General features: G+C 40.0%; 1 protein-coding gene across 3 annotated transcripts; it reads left to right on the forward strand.

Moving 5' to 3' along the window:
• Positions 1-3,190: 3,190 nt before the first annotated feature.
• On the forward strand, positions 3,191-14,438 carry LOC126376251 (cytochrome P450 4g15-like). Of its 3 annotated transcripts, none has more exons than XM_050023545.1 (12): positions 3,191-3,304; positions 4,036-4,223; positions 4,673-4,779; positions 5,279-5,369; positions 6,669-6,854; positions 7,598-7,673; positions 8,552-8,816; positions 10,114-10,182; positions 10,758-10,867; positions 11,976-12,037; positions 12,842-13,021; positions 14,266-14,438. In XM_050023545.1, the coding sequence occupies exons 2-12, from the start codon at positions 4,058-4,060 to the stop codon at positions 14,430-14,432; spliced, it is 1,479 nt and encodes a 492-aa protein (XP_049879502.1). In that variant the 5' UTR covers positions 3,191-3,304; positions 4,036-4,057; the 3' UTR covers positions 14,433-14,438. The 3 variants fall into 3 exon arrangements, with proteins under 3 accessions (XP_049879502.1, XP_049879505.1, XP_049879504.1); XM_050023548.1 differs by having other exon boundaries at positions 12,845-13,021; XM_050023547.1 differs by having other exon boundaries at positions 3,191-3,221.
• The last annotated feature ends 2,801 nt before the right edge of the window (positions 14,439-17,239 follow it).

Raw genomic sequence — 17,239 nt, forward strand, 5'->3', positions numbered from 1 at the left:
TACCGACCCCGCCGGCGTGGTCGACGATTTCCCTCATTCAGCGCTTATCGCTATCTACCCACTAGGTCATTACAGGCTAATCACCAGATTGTCCAGAAATAATTCATCCGTTGGTCCCGGTTGCTACTTACTGACGTAAGTACGTAGTCGTTACATGACTCACGTCAGGGGCCTTTGGCGGCTCAATAATAACCCTGACACCAGGGTTGATGGGTTTGGTCATCCACCTCACAACCCACACGGTAGAAGACTAATATGTTATGCGCCGCACGCGATCATTTATTTCCATATAAAGCCTTATCTCCATAATGGCAAATTCAGTATCGTTCAAGCCTATTTATTATAACAGACGAAGCCTACGAAGTCTGTAATTAGGCGCAGTTAGTGTATAAAACTTATGTTGCCAGTGTCACCACTCATTGACCTATGAAATTATACCATAATCATACCTAGGTAGACAGTTATAGACCTACGTACCAGCATGTATTAGTGTCGATCGAATTTGAATGATTCATTCGAATGATATACTTAGAGCTATTGGAAACTATTCAAATGAAATATAATCATTCAAACTAATTTGCATTATTAAAATGTTTTTTTTTTTACACTTTTTTTACAATTTTACTCTGAACCGGCGTGCGTGTATGAAGCGATTGATGAATGTGGAGGAAGCAAGAGAAGTGTGTCAGGATAGAAGCAAATGGAATTCTATAGTCTCTGCTTACCCCGGTGGGAAATAGGCGTGAGTTTATGTATGTATGTATGTTTTTTACGATTTCAAAAATATGCGTAAATAACTAATTTAATAAGATATGTATTTATTCGGGCAACTTAGGCTCATTTGTTAGTTGGGTCGTTCTTCTTTTTTATCGACAATGATCTGTCCTTCGTTCTGCTTCTGATAAGTTATGTTTTAGAATTTTATTTCATGTTTTGATTGTCCAAAAATATAGTTATCTTATTATACTCAAAATACAAGCAAAATACTAATCGGTTCCTCAATTAGTTATTAACGTAGCTTGATCGTTTTTCACAAAATTCCGTGACAGAGTGGTAAACTGAAATGCTGTCTCCGATGAAAAGGGCCACTCTGTCACAATATTTTTTGGAATGCGCCTGCAAAGAAAAGTATGTTACCAAGATAAAGAGAACCACTAAATAGTCCTCTACAGACACATCTTTATATGATGTTTTAAAATATTTATTGCCGTTATAATTTTAAAGATGTTAAATCCGATAAATCGAGAAAATGTCTTTTTATTGTCGATAAAAAAGAAGAACGACCCAGTTAAGTACAATCATTAAAATTAAAATTTAAAAAATTAGTCAGTTAGAAATTACAAAGACACACTAAAGTAGTTACGGCTGCCTCACCAACGCCTGCATAAAATGAAAACTCCTAATTAAATTTGAATCATCATCATCAGCCCATTAACGTCCCCACTGCTGGGGCACGGGCCTTCCCTATGGATGGATAGGGAGATCGGGCCTTAAACCATCACGCGGGCCCAGTGCGGATTGATGGTATTAACGACTGCTAATGCAGTCGGGACCAACGGCTTAACGTGCCTTCCGAAGTACGGAGGAGCTCGAGATGAAAACTTTTTTTTTGTGGTCACCCATCCTATGACCGGCCTTTGCTAAAGTTGCTTAACTTCAACAATCGCAGACCGAGCGCGTTTACCGCTGCGCCACCGAGCTCCTCATTAATTGATTCATTAAGTGATTCTCGTAATTCATCATGTTATAGGTACATAACTTTTTTCGTGTTTGTAAATTTGAATAAAAAAGTAATAATAATTTACACCTGTGTTATTTAAATAAATCAAGAAAACAGCAATTAAGTAATGTCACTTTGCACACGTTAAGTAAACAATAAATCATTCGAATGATTCATCTTATACTTTCATTCGAATGAATTACGTCAAAAACAACTCGAATATCGGATTATCATTCGAATGATTCATTTTTATTCGAATGACGATTGATCTTTCGTGTGCCAGGTACGGGATAATTCGATTGTAAATTTTTGGATCAGTTTCCCATCACTAGACGTGCTGCCTACCTACTTGGACAGGGAAATAAACACTTCCGAGTACCAATTGTCTGGTTTATAATTTGAAAACGTGTTTGCTGTCATCATATAAATATGTAGAGTAGAACTAACAATAATAAGTGCTATCAATCACGCTTTCATATAGTGAATTACGTGATTCTCGTAATTCATCAAGTTATAGGTAAGTATATAATTTTACTCGAACAGAAACTCAGTTTCGTAACTGAGATAATGTTGGGAGCTTCGATCTAAGGCTCTAACAGACGGACCGCATTTCAACTGCAATCCGACTGCCAAATTGCAGTTCCGATGCAGTTTGAATGCAGTTGACACGACTGCAATAGAACTGCAAACCAATCGGGCATCGGGCAGTCCGATTGCAGTCGGCGTGCAGTCGTGCTGCACAGTTGGTTTGCAGTTCTAATGCAGTCGTGTCAACTGCATTCAAACTGCACCTGAACTGAAATTTGCGGTTGGATTGCAGTTGAAATGCGGTCCGTCCGTCTAGAGTCAAAGGTTGGGAGGGTATTGGAAGGCGAGATAGATTTACCTCGCGCTGGGTCTTATATATAGTGAAAAACACGTAAGCGCCTTTATCAGAAATCACAACCTGATGTGATTTTATTTAACAAAACATTTTAATATAAATCGATTTGAATCTGGGTAAAAACAAACAACAACAACCAAATATTAATGTGTGTATATTTTAATGTTGTAAATGTGTGTCGAAAATTTTACCTGGATAAACTTTATTATTATTATTATTAAAAACTGGGATTACGCATTTTTACCTGGATTGAAACTAGCGTGTCTATTGCGAGGTATTGTAAAAATCACATTCGAATGTGACTTTTGAAAAAGGCGCTTGCGCAGTTTTGCTTTAAGGCGACGATATGTTAACCGATACTTTGCCCCAGACATAAGGAAATAAATATAATAATTTAATTACTATATTGTACTTGTAAAGACTCTGTAAGGGCAGAGATGGCAATTATGTGTCAATTGACTTGGTGACCTGGAATTTGTCCAAGCATTTACTATTATCTCGTTTGAACTAATCTGGTATGGCCAGTTGGCTAGAGTACTTGATGTATGCCTGAAAGATATCTTTGCTTGCAGTAGTGCAAGAGATAGCGACAGATTAACACGATTTTTATTTTATTTAGTAAGTTTTTTTGTTTAACATTTATTGTACATTGGAAGTTACGACCACATGTAGTTCTGATCAACCTGTTAAGGATAGCGGGCGTGAGTAGTAATGGGCTTATGGTCCATTGGGTTCAAGGCAGGGTAGTCCGAAGGCTCAACTTTATGCGCTTCAGGAAATGTTGTAGCAGGAAAAGTAAAATTAAAAACATAAAAATAAGCTTAAAACCACATAAAGATTTCACTAGTGACAATTTTATTTAGTCTTTTTTTGTTTATTAAAGCCGGAAAATGTGTTAAATTAAGAAAGAAGTCATTTAATTTAAAAAGTTCTTTACAGGCAGGAATAATATTGACTGTAGTATCTTTTAACACAATGTTCATTTGTCTTTTAAGTTTTCAACATGCAGTCGTGTTTAAGTTTTCACTAATGAATTTTGTCATGCAGTACTGAATATCTTTTGTTGAGAGGATTATTTTTTATGATTATCTCTATCATAGTCGTGCATCTTAGATAAAATTCAAGTAAGTACTTACAAATCGTCACTGCAAGATTTACTGGGTACTTAAACTACGAAATATAATACCAGATTTAAAATATAGTTCGCGCTTCGAGATATTTTTAGATTTGATAAATATCTTGTCAATTATTATAATATTTTATCAGCTTAGTTCCATTAAAATTCGTGGAGTTCATTCGTGACGTGGGCTATATTTTAAACCGCGACTTAAAATATATGCCAACGATGTCCACGGACACGTCCAAACCAACGATACATTTTAAAAGTAGGTATGCAATTTTACCTTTTTTGACAAATAACGCATTTTTCCAGTAAAAAACATAATACAGTGACGATGTACCCTTGGTTACTGATCGGCGCGGTTTCCGTGGTGGTGGCATATAGTTTCCGGGGCTGGGTGCGCACGCGCCTACGTTTGATCAAGCTGGCGGCGCGCATGCCCGGGCCGCCCGCCTGGCCGCTGCTCGGGAATGCTCTCTTTTTCATGGCCACTTCTGCAGGTGGATACAACTTAATTTGCTAATTTTGCCAAATAGCCACTGAGGCCAGTGTTGGGCTCACGGTCTTGAGGTCCGAGATCGATTCCCGATGGGGACATTGCTGAAGACACTTTGTGAGACTGTCCGTTGTTTGGTTACGATATTGCAGGCTGAATCTACGCGGAACCAACAGCTTAACGTTTTAATTAACGGCTAACGGCTTAATTTTAATTTTCCGAAACATGGATTATCTTATTTTTAGTCAATCGGGTGACCAGCGTGTAATGTCGTAACCGAATTAGGGATCACAGATCACTTTTGTGACATATCCCCACCGGGATTCGAACCCGGCACATCCGGATCGTTAGTCAGATCTCAACCACTGGGCCACTGTGGCCGTTATTCCACTTTATTATTCTGAATACTCTCCGAGGAGAACTTACAAGAAGTACAACATTTTTTTCTTTCAGATTTACTAGATGTTCTATCAACGGCTGTAAAGCAATATGGAGAGTACGTTCGGTTCTGGGTGGGACCGGAACTCATGGTGTGTGTCAAGAATCCAGCTGATATCAGGGTAAGGCAAACCTCTAGCTGAAAACCCATACAGACTCATTGCATTGAATTAGAGTCGCTATTGCAGAACATGTTTGTTTAGTTAATTTGAAATATTCTAATCATCATCACCCCATTAACGTCACCACTGCTGGGGCACGGGCCTTCCCTATGAATGGTCATCAGAGATCGGGCCTTAAACCATCACGCGGGCCCAGTGCGGATTGATGGTTATTAACGACTGGTAATGCAGCCGGGACCAACGGCTTGACGTGCCTTCCGAAGCACGGAGGAGCTCGAGATGAAAACTTTTTTTTTGTGGTCACCCATCCTATGACCGGCCTTCGCAGAACGAGCGCATTTACCGCTGCACTACCGAGCTCCTCAGCTCCTAAGTTCGGCGCGTGTAACGTACTAACGTACGCACTCTCAATTTACAAGCCCAATGAATTGACAAATTAACACTTGAAAGTTGAACTAATTTTTATGTTTTTAATTCTCAGTCTAGATTTTTTTTTCAGTTATTATTAACAAGTAATAAAATAAATATAAAAGGGCCGTTCTATGAGTTTATGAAAGTATTCATCGGACCCGGAGTTTTGTCAGAAGGAGGTTAGTAAAATTAATATTTTTTCTACCACAAACCTTCCTCCCTCTAACCTCTTTTTCTTATATCATCATCATCATAATGTCCCGTCATCTATCCAGCTTTGGGTGTAGGCATCCCCTCCTCTTTTCCAATTCCGTCGGTCTTTCCCCCTTTGCATCCAAACGTGGCCTGCATATCCCTGGATATCATCGACCCATCGTCTTCCAAGCCAATCTCCAGGTTTGCCTCTTCTTCGCGTTTGCTCTCGGTCTCCATTCTAGGGTTTTCTTGGCCCACAACTAAATTAGAAGTTGAAAAAGTTTTGTTTAGTTATGAGCGATTTTCCTAAAAATATTAACAATCGAATTATTCAAGTCACTCCAAACCTGGTAATTCGATAGATAATTCGTCATTCGAATGATTTTGGACAAACTAGTTTATTCGAATGATTTATTGTTACTGAACGTGTGCAACAAGACATTGATTCCTTTCATCTTATTTTGTTTGTGATTTGGTCAGAATTAGTTAAAGATATTTTTGAAAGTGTTAAATTATGAAAGTGCAAAGAGTGTGAAGAAATGATTCTAATGATGCAAATTAATTCAAATGTTCCATTCGAACAATTCGAATATCCAGGCATTCGAATGAATCATTCATGTTCGTCCATCGCTAAGTAGTTTAGAAGAAGACAGATAGTAAGAATTTAAGTATATTTGAAAACACTCAAAACGTGCATACAACATTAACAGAATTACTCTATTCCCAAAATTATTCTAATAAAAACTTGTAGACGTAAGAACGAATGTCCTTTCAAAATCCGAACCAAGTCTTATATTCAAATTCAAAATATCTTCATTCAATAGGTAACATAGTTACACTTTGAATCGATTTTTTTTTACATAACGAACGTCTCATCCGCCTAAAACTACTGCAGTCTCTGGTAATCTCGACCTTCTTCTATCGTGTGGGCTGTGAGGTGGATTACCAACCTCATCAACCCTGTCAGGGTGAGCCGCCAAAGGCCCCTGACATGACTCATGTAACGACTACGTACTTATCAGTAAGTAGCAACTGAGACCAACGGCTTAACGTGCCTTCCGAAGCACGGATCATCTTACTTTCAGACAATCAGGTGATCGGCCTGTAATGTCCAAACCAAACTACTCACAAAGTGATTTTTGTGATAATATGTCCCCACCGAGATTCGAACCCGGGGCCTCCGGATCGTGAACCACGAAGGCCTTGACCTTATGAAAGATAGGTATTATACATTGGTATAATCATACATTGTATGATGACTGGTACTTAATAATTTATTTCAGGCCCAGTATGGCGCAACCACCGCAAGATAGCGCACCCGTCGTATAGTAAGAAGACAGTGCAGCGCTACGCCACAGTGTTCAACTCCTGCGCAGAAGACTTGGTGGCTGATCTGAGGAAGAAGAACCCGGATGTTACCTTCAATGTCTACTGGGACGTAGTAAGATTCACAACACAGTGCGTTTGTCGTGAGTTAATAGTTTTTTATTGCTTTATCTCGGTTTAAAGATACTTTATTCCCAAAAAGACATACAGTCACTATTACACGAGAAGAGAACTTATAATTTAACTTAATAACTAGCTTATGCAGTGTCGTATTATACGATCCCGACGACCCGATTACTCTGGCCATAGAGGCAGCCAATCAGATCGCGACACCAAACATTTCAGGACCCCGATACCGACCCCGCCAGCGTGGTCAACGATTACCCTCAATCAGCGCTTATCGCTATCGACCCTAATTAATTCTTTCAAATATGTTTCCTCTCAGACGACGCCCTGAGCCGAGTTTCGCGCCCAGCTGGGCACCTTCAGACCTGTTGTCTTAAACGTTGTACCAGGTGAGAGCCTTCAGCGCTCCCCATTTGTCCGGCCAAGTAGTTAATGCCATCTGTAGCAAATCTACAAGAATTCACGTAAAAAAAACCTACTTGAAGTATGAATTATTTGCTCATACTTGTATGGCGCGCGTTTCGCACTCCCTTGGCCTTTCCAACCCCTTTCTTCTATTTTGCGGTCTTAAACATGCTGACGTGGGTTTACTAACATCTTGGCCTACCCCTTCCGTGATGCCGTGAAGCTATGTTATGTTACGTAGGCAAATCAGTTGGCGACGCTTTGGCAACGAATCCATTTACATATTGAATTGTTTAGCGACGTTGCTGGAGACCTGGCCATGGTGTCTTTGTTCATACGAACATTTTGTTTTCAGAAACAATTGTGGGTCTATCTAAAGAAGAAACTGGAACTGTGAAATCAATGGACGATATTCTAAACGAGACACACAAGTGAGTATGTGTGCTACTTCAATAAACTTAGCTACTATATACAGGGTGTTAGTGACATTGTAACGAATACTCAGGGGGATGATTCAGACCATGATTCTGAGTTGATATCAAGTGGAATTTTCTGTCGGAAAATTCATGTCAATTTTTGTGTTTCTTTAAATTATTTTCAGTTCCATACTTTTGCGACGGAAAATTCCACTTGATGTCAACTCAAAATCGTGTTCTCAATCATCATTCTGTACATTATTCTGTACTCCATCTTTCTGTCCTGTTGTACGCACCATGATAGTGCAAGGACTATAGCAATAGGCTAGTTTCCAAGTAATCAAGTCAGTTACTTTTTACTATACGTCAAAACACGAAATTATTATGGAATTTGTATGAAAAAGCACACTGTGACGTGTTAGAGAAACGTGACAAAATGTCGCACTTATTATTAAAATTCATAAAGAAGTTAAATAGAAAAAAATAAATCGTTTTGTATCACTTTAGATCTGTCTTTATTTAGTTATCAAAATTTCATAATGTCTTTCAACTCAAATTTATTCAAATTCAAAAATATCTTTATTTTTACATAACGAACGTCTCATCCGCCTAAAACTACTGCAACTTCAGTCTCACCGCCGGGTTAAAAGAAGCTGCAAGAAAAACCTCGGCACAGGGCCCTAGACGTTCTTTAAAAAAAAAAACATAAAATGCCTAATATCAGTTCTCAGACAGTTAATCCCATGCATTCATATCTTCTAAATAACTTTATAATAACCTTTTTTGTAATGTTTTTGTTTAACTACGTCTTAAAACAGTTGAAAGGCACATTCTGAATGTCAATGGGAATCTTATTGTAATAACTATAAGTACCTAATAAACCATTTCCACAGCATGTATGACTTCGTATTCACCAACATGACGCGCTGGTGGCTCCACATACCAGTAGTCTACTGGCTCCTCGGCCGGAAAACGACTGAGCGGTACTACCTCAGACTCATCGACGAGATGACGTCAGACATGCTAGCGAGGAGACGGAAAGCGCTCTCGGAGAAGACCCTGACTGAGGAAGAGTTGGGGGTGGTAGACCGGTTCATACTCTCAGGGGAATTGACGGACCAGGAGATTAAATGGGAGATCATGACTTTCTTTACTGCTGTAAGTATGTATTGTTCTTCATTGTGATGACCGAACTCACCAAGGCGGGTGTCGGATTCAAATTCAAATTCAAAAATATCTTTATTCAGTAGGTAACATAGTTACACTTTGAATCGTCAATTTTTACATAACGAACGTCTCATCCGCCTAAAACTACAGCAGCTTCTCACAACCTGTATAGCGGGGAAAAGAAGCTGCAAGAAAAACCTCGGCACAGGGCCCTAGACGTTCTTTAAAAAAATAAAAATAAACATAAAATATTGGTATACAATTGAGATGTACTGTTGATTCGCCAAAGGCTTCAAAAAGCGATAAGTGTAACATTACCACATTGAAAGTCTTGGTAAAAAAGTAGAACGTACTGAGGCGCATATCGGGACCACGGAATAGAAGAAAAAATGGAAAGGCCTTAACGCGCATTTTGTATGAGAATCGCTGTCGCCGGTCCAACCGCACTCTTGCAAACCGATAACTACGATAGCTCTACTGCTTCTCAAATTCCATAGCCACTTTAGCGGCAATGTATATTTTATGTGATAGGGTGCAATTTTATCATTAAGTACTTTTCGTAAGTTTCTTCATCATCATCATCAGCCCATTAACGTCCCCACTGCTGGGGCACGGGCCTTCCCTATGGATGGATAGGGAGATCGGGCCTTAAACCATCACGCGGGCCCAGTGCGGATTGATGGTTATTAACGACTGCTAATGCAGCCGGGACCAACGGAGGAGCCCGAGATGAAAACTTTTTTTTTTGTGGTCACCCATCCTATGACCGGCCTTTGGGAAAGTTGCTTAACTTCAACAATCGCAGACCGAGCGCGTTAACCGCTGCGCCACCGAGCTCCTCAAGTCTCTTCCTTCCTCAAGTTTCTTCATACAAAAGTATTTTTTTGATGAATAGTCGATCACACTAAGGTCTTAGCTTTCCTGTGATAAGGAGGGATCTCCTTGCATGATGCACAAGACGATCTTTTAATAATACTATCGCGGAGCTCTATGCGTCGTAATGTTTGCGGACGACTGGATTACAAAGTTGAAGTACTTACTTATGAACTTTTTACTCATTCTTGTATGGCGCGCGTTTCGCGTTCACTTGGCCCTTCCAACTTCTTCTATTCCGTGGCCGGGACCTACTGCACTCCCCAGAAACTCCATACAAAAATTTGATTTCCTTGTGGTGCTGATGGGATAAGTTTTGGAATTTGACTTGCCGTTATCAAGATGAGACCGTCCCATTTGCGTAGTTTTATAAGTACTTAGGTACTTAATACGAGCAAATTCGTTTTATTTTCAGAGTCAAGAAGCTTCAGCGAAAATAGCTGCTGCCGCTCTTTTAATTTTAGCTCATTTACCTGAATGGCAGGTAAGAAACACGAAAATAACATACAAAAATAAGTACCGAATATAGCTAATAACCATGATGTAGGTTTTTATAAAAGTGATGATGATGATGATCTCCGACCGATTTCGGCCATGTCGACCACTTCGACTCCTAGGCACGACGCTGATGCGCCTGAAGATGAAGTCATCTACATAAGTATGTAGCCTATCTTCACTTCAAGAGCACACCGTTTCGGTTATTATAATGAATAGCGGCAGGGGGGGAAAGGCGGCGACGGGCCTTCAACTCGTCACGTTTAGCGTCGTTTGCCGTGTGCATCACAAACCCTCCCATTGAGAAGGCTCAATGTTGCACCTACTCATATGCCGCTTCTGAACGTCTTTATACCTGAGGTATATAATACACTTAGAGACAGACAAATGGTTTAGCTTATTTCTAGTATAAATCTCTTCCAGCAGCCCGAGAAAGAGATACTTTAAAAGTAAGAGAGGGCAGATAGGCGTGTACATAACTAAATTTAAAAGATAAAAATAGAAAAAACACATACAATAAATGTTATTAATAAAATAACAGTCTATATCTGCGATTTTTGTTAGGAGAAAGTTTACAATGAGATTGTGGAGGTGCTGGGAGAAGATGGTTACGTGACCGGGGAGGATGTGCGACGTCTGCAGTGCCTGGATATGGTGTACAAGGAAGCTATCAGGTAAACACTAATTTCCTGATATTCCAGCCGGGTCTACGTGACAATCGCACCCCGCGCGGCGAGGATTATATTGAGCGCTTCGACCAATAAACGATACGAATGTTATCTACGTAGATGGACGTCAAACGACTATTGGACGAAGGCCTCTATATAATTCCGTGCAGAGCCTACAGGAAATAATATAAGTATGCGCGACTTGTGCTGAGTGAAGCCCTTTCATCTCAGGACGTCCACCACCACCTTATGATCATTTCGACGTACAGTCACGAGCATTAATATGTGTACACTTTGGTACCATTTCACATTAACTTTTGTGACAAATTGAACTGTAAGTCTCACTAAATGTCAAATATGTTAGTGCGACAGAGTCCTAAAGTGGGTACATTATAATATTGCTCATGACTGTACATTCGTTTTGCTTCTTTTTTTGTAATCGTAATGGTAAGTATAGGTGGTGGTGGTGGTGGGTGGTATAGGTGGTGGTGGTGGTGGTAGGTTGGTGTTGAGTTGTGATATAAGTAGTGTAGCTTATGTTATGTGATAGTTCTTAAAGTAAAATGCGCATAGTTTGATGAGCTCGGTCATTGCTCTCATAATCCACACAAGAGAAGAATGCACATAGAGGCTGTGTTGGGACCGGTCTTTCAACGTGACTTATTAGACCAACGTTATTAGTTATGGATTATTTTAACATAACATAAACAGCCTATACACGTCCCACTGCTGGGCACAGGCCTCCCCTCAATCAACCTGGGGGGGGGTATGGAGCATATTCCCACCACGCTGCTCCACTGCGGGTTGGTGGTGTTTTGGGCTTGCCTTTCCAAGCACGGAATCATCTTACTTTTTCGGACAGTCAGGTGATTCAAGCTTGTACCGTCCTTGATGTATTCTCTCTCTCTCTCTATTTAAGAGCTGCGCTCTTGTCGGTAGACTAATCGCCATTCCTCTCTTCTTCCCACCAAAACCTTCACCTCCCGATACGACACGACCTGCACCTTCTCTTTTATTTGTTTCATAAATGTTATCCTAGGTCTACCCCTTCCTCTCTTCCCTTCAATTTTGATGATGATGTATTATTTTGTTGAAAAACCATACATTTTTTCAGATATATGCCCATCGCAGCCTTCATACAAAGGACTGTGGAGGAAGAGATCACAATTAAAAATGGTACGAGGATGTCTATTTCTATTCTTAAAGTAATATTACCTCCATAGGGGTTGGTGATACCACGGTGCACCGTACCGAATACTCAGGGGGATGATTCTAAGTTAATATCAACTGAAATTTCTCGTCGTAAAATTCATGTTTTTTTTACGCGTTTTTTTAAATTACTTACATCTTTTAAATTCTACTACTTTTGGAAATGGGCGTGAGCGTGAGTTTATGTACGTATTGACCCTAAGGTTGTCTGGCAGAAATTGTTAGTTAACAATAAGGCCGCCTATTGTGCTTATATTATCCGGTTGTTACTGTCGTATATGTTATATCGTGGCTGACTTTGCAGAATGACGTATCTGATTTTTTTTGGTAAAATAATTTGTGCCGTTACATGAGTCATGTCAGGGGCCTTTGGCGGCTTAATAGTAACCGTGACACCAGGGTCGATAGAAGAAGAGATTTGTGTCGTATTGACAATAGCAAAAGGTGCACATCAGATTCGCCAAAAATTTCAGATACGTCAGTTAGTGACGTCAGCGGTGATGTGTGCAATAAAAAATATTGATTGATTGTATATTTGTATGTGTATTGTTATTAACTAAATATTTTCAGGCGATATCACAAATCAAATAAAAAAATCAAAATCAATGGTTGCCAGGTCAGGTTAGGTAAGCGGACCCTGTGAAAAACGGGATAATGATGCAGATTGTGCTGCTATCGTCCATTTGTGTAAATTTGTTTTGTATGTTGTGTGCAATAAAGTATATTTGATTTGATTTGATTTGATAATGCTAGGGAGATGATGATTTTCAGGAGACATCACTCTACCAGCTGGCGTGACGGTGGTAATACCGATTCATCCCCTCCATCGCGACCCTAAGTACTGGGATGAGCCGGACTTAGTGAAGCCGGAGAGATTTCTGCCAGAGAACGTGCGCAAGCGCGATCCTAACGCTTACGTGCCTTTTAGTCTAGGCGCCATGGATTGTATAGGTAAGGTCTATGGTAATGATCAAGGCACATTTTGTCAGCACCGCATCCACTAACCTAACCTAGTCTAACCTAACCCACACTTCATTTCTTTTTTTTTTCTTTTTTTTTACACTTCTATCCTTTTTTGTTACTCAGAACCGTTAACGGCCTCCGTGGTCCAGTGGTTGAGCGTTGTACTCACAATCCGGAGGTCCCGGGTTCGAATCCCGGTGGGGACATATCACAAAAATCACTTTGTGATGCCTTGTTTGGTTACGACATCACCTGAGTGTCCGAAAGTAAGATGATCCGTGCTTCGGAAGGCACGTCAATCCGTTGGTCCCGGTTACTACTTGCTATGTAAGTTCGTAGTCGTTACATGAGTCACGTCAGGGGTTTTTTGCGGCTCAATAATAACCCTGACACCAGGGCAGATTGTTTTTGTATGAAATTGATTCACGTTTGACCACAATTGCACCTGATCTTGAAGATATTACTGTATGCAATAGTTAACATAATCGACGTAAAAATATTTTTTTTGACCGACTTCAAATCAAAGCGTGAAACGACACTGTACAATCGATATTGCACTGTATTGGAACAGCCATAACATCTTAATTTGAGGGAACGAACTTTTACTATCTACATAACTAAATGTATAGGGTGCTAGTGACATCGTAACGAAAACTTTGAGGGATGATTCAGGCCATGATTCCGAGTTGAAATCAAGTAGAATTTTCCGTCGCAAAAGTATGGAACGGAAAATAATAAAAAAAAACCCAAAAATGTTCATGAATTTCCACTTGATATCAACTCAGAATCATGGCCTGAATCATCCCCCTCAGTATTCGTTACGGTGTCATTAACACCCATACCTACCTGTATGTACTACCACGGGATGTAAGTGACATCGTAACGTATATTGAGAGTTAAAATCTAGTGGAATTGAAAATAAACAAATAAAGAACTAAAAAAACCATGAATTTTGCGACGGAAACTACTTGATATCAACTCAGAATCATAGTTTGAATCACCCCCTCAGTATTCGTTACGATGTCACTAACACCCTGTATACGCTTTTTTAGAAATTGTGCTTAGCGATTGTGAGTCTATTTGTTTATAGGATTTCATTTGTGTTTTATCGTATCAACAGTGGCTGCAAGTCGTCTTTGATTACTTGTGGCTCTGCCCACCCCATTAGGGATTACGGGCGTGAGTTTATGTATGTATGTGTGTATGTATTTGTGTTTTATCATGTTTTCCAGGTCGTATCTTCGCGGAGTCCATGATAAAGATAATGGTGGTGCATGTGGTGAGACACACGCGGCTGGTGGCGGCTGGCAGCATGGAGGCTCTGCCCCTCCACGTCGCCATCTCCGTTCGTTCCGCACACGGGTACAACCTTAGAGCCATACCGCGGGGGCATAGTTAATAATAATAAATGCACTTATAGAAGTCTTTTTTGTTTTTTTTTTTAATAATACTGCGTCCTTCTCTTCTCCTTCTTCGTCTTCTGTGTTTGGATCATAAATGATTATCACGTCTTCTTCTATCGTGTGGGTTGTGAGGTGGAATACCAACCTCATCAACCCTAGTGTCAGGGTTACTCTATTGAGCCGCCAAAGGCCCCTGACATGGCTCATGAAACTACTAGTCACTCACAATAGTAAGTAGTAACCGGGGCCAACGGGTTAACGTGCCTTCCGAAGCACAGATCATCTTACTTTTTGGACAATCAGGTGATCAGCCTGTAATGTCCTAACCAAACTAGGTATCACAAAGTGATTTTTGTGATATGTCCCCACCGGGATTCGAAACCGGGACCTGCGGATCGTGAGCCTAAGGCTCAATCACTGGACCACGGAGGCCGTTATCACGTGCTCAGCGGTGAAGGAAAACATCGTGAGGAAACCCACATTCCCGAGGCTTCGACGGTTGGAAGGTCAGACAGGCTAGGCAGTCGCATCTGTAAAAAACCGGACCTGCCAAATCATCAGGTTAGGTAAGCGGACCCTGTGAAAAACGGGACAATGCTAGGTGGTTTAGAAGTTTGGTTGGATGTGTTGGAACAGACGTACATACATACATACATACAAACACAGCGGGCAAACACATAACCCTCCTTTTTGCTTCGCTGAAGTCGGGTAAGTAATTAGAAAATATGACATTAAACATTGTCATGTACTTACCTATTTGTTCTGCAGATGACGATTCAAATGTGTCCATAAAAATTCATGGCATCGGGGACCTCGTAGTTATGACGTCTACAAGGTCGCAAGATGTTCCTTATAGGTCATAATATTGGATGTCGAAAATGTTTCCAATGACCCCGAGATAACTGCCAAACTCACTTGGATACCACGCAACCACTGTCGTTTTTTTTATTGATGTGACTCATTGTAGATTAGCCGGCCTCTGTGGTCTATTGGTTGAGCTTACGATCCGGAGGTCCCGGGTTCGAATCCCGGTGGCGATATATCACAAAAATCACTTTGTGATCCTTAGTTTGGTTAGGAAATTACAGGCTGATCATCTGACTGTCCGAAAGTAAGATGATCTGTGCTTCGGAAGGCACGTTAAGCCGTTGGTCCCGGTTACTACTTACTGATGTAAGAGAGTTATCGCTACACGAGCCATATCAGGGGCCTGTGGCGGCTCAATAATAACCCTGATATCAGGGTTGCTGAGGTTGGTAATCCACCTCACAACCCACACGATAGAAGAAGTAGATGTAGTAGCGATGGATGTAAGTAAGTAAGTAAGTAAAATCTTTATTTCCTCTACAAAAAACACATGGATACATAAATACATACAAAAATACAATATTTGTAGAGGCTGGAGGCTAAACTAGGATAACCTGTGTTTTAGGACTCCAGGCCTCCACCCCCAGAAAGTCATGGTCAAGAAAAAATAAAAAAATAGATTTTTTTTTGAAAATAGACTAAGTAATAAAACATTTCTTAAAAAGAAAATATCAAATCAATAAATGCTTGTATGTGTATGTGTGTGTGTGCGTGTGTGTGTGTGTGTGTGTGTGTGTGTGTGTGTGTGTGTGTGTGTGTGTGTGTGTGTGTGTGTGTGTGTGTGTGTGCGTGCGCGTGTGTGCGTGCGTGTGTGCGTCTCACTTCTATTTAATTATGTCTAATAGATTCTCTGTTTCGTCATAATTAAAATTCTGTAACCATACAGCTACTGATTTTTTACATTGGTAAATGTTTAATGGGTAAATATTATTTATTATCTTTGTTACATTTGTTATAAAGGTAAGATCCTAGAAAATCATAGAATCTTTTTGAAAAAGCTGTTTTAAGTAATCTTGTAGGACAGACCAGGTCATGTCTTCTCGTATTTTGAGTGAAGGTAGGCTCATAGGTACCATAGGTGGTAGGGTAGGTATAGGTATGTACCTCTGAATCACTATAGCCCACATGGGGTCATGTGGGCTATAGTTGTGAGCTTATGTTATTTGTTTTTCTAAGATAATGTAATGTATGTAAAATAAGATAAAAAAGCACTTTAAAAAGTCCAAAAGCGTCAGTTATATACTTAATAACAACATAAATAATTCAAGTCACACCTTATTCTGCTTAAAAACTTTGGTAAGTTGAGGAAAAGTGTGGAATATACTGGTGCAACTCGGTACACGATTTCATATTTTCACACACATAATAATAGGGACATCCAGGCGACGTTCCCAAAAAAAATAATTACAAATGGCGCTGTTCTGCTTCGTTTAACATTTTGTGTGAATGACAAGAACTTTACGAAAAAGGCCTGAAAGTGACAAGACTATACAAAATGATCTTTTATCACACCCAGACACAGCACATTTTTCACCCATTATTATTCTGATCAAAATAAAGATAAGCAATATAGGTACTTAGCAACATAATTCTATACGTATCTGATCCAAACATCAAGCAATAATTATTTTTATATAAGTATGCCTCTGCCATTAGTGTATAATATTATTATGTGCCCTGACCAATGGGAAAATAGGTTATTATCACGTTAAATCTGCACAGCGCCATCTTTATAGTTTTTGCGGAACGTAGCCTGGAAAGTCCGGGTCCGGGTTCGATTCCCGATGGGGACATTGGTGAAATCATTTTGTGAGACTGTCCTCTGTTTGGTAAGATCATTGCAGGCTGAATTAACCGGAAAAGTAAGATGACATTCCAAACTAACACATAAATCTACCTTATCTGTTCTGAATAGTGATCATAATTCCATATATAA

Source organism: Pectinophora gossypiella, chromosome 20 (genome assembly GCF_024362695.1).
Source record: "Pectinophora gossypiella chromosome 20, ilPecGoss1.1, whole genome shotgun sequence".
Taxonomy (NCBI): Eukaryota; Metazoa; Arthropoda; class Insecta; order Lepidoptera; family Gelechiidae; genus Pectinophora; species Pectinophora gossypiella.

Excerpts from the sequence above, each read along its gene's own strand:
- LOC126376251 (XM_050023545.1), top strand. The coding sequence starts at position 4,058 with ATGTACCCTTGGTTACTGATCGGCGCGGTTTCCGTGGTGGTGGCATAT. Across the intron at positions 4,224-4,672 it reads TTTCATGGCCACTTCTGCAG|ATTTACTAGATGTTCTATCA; the intron begins GTGGATACAACT and ends TTTTTCTTTCAG. Across the intron at positions 4,780-5,278 it reads AGAATCCAGCTGATATCAGG|TTATTATTAACAAGTAATAA; the intron begins GTAAGGCAAACC and ends TTTTTTTTTCAG.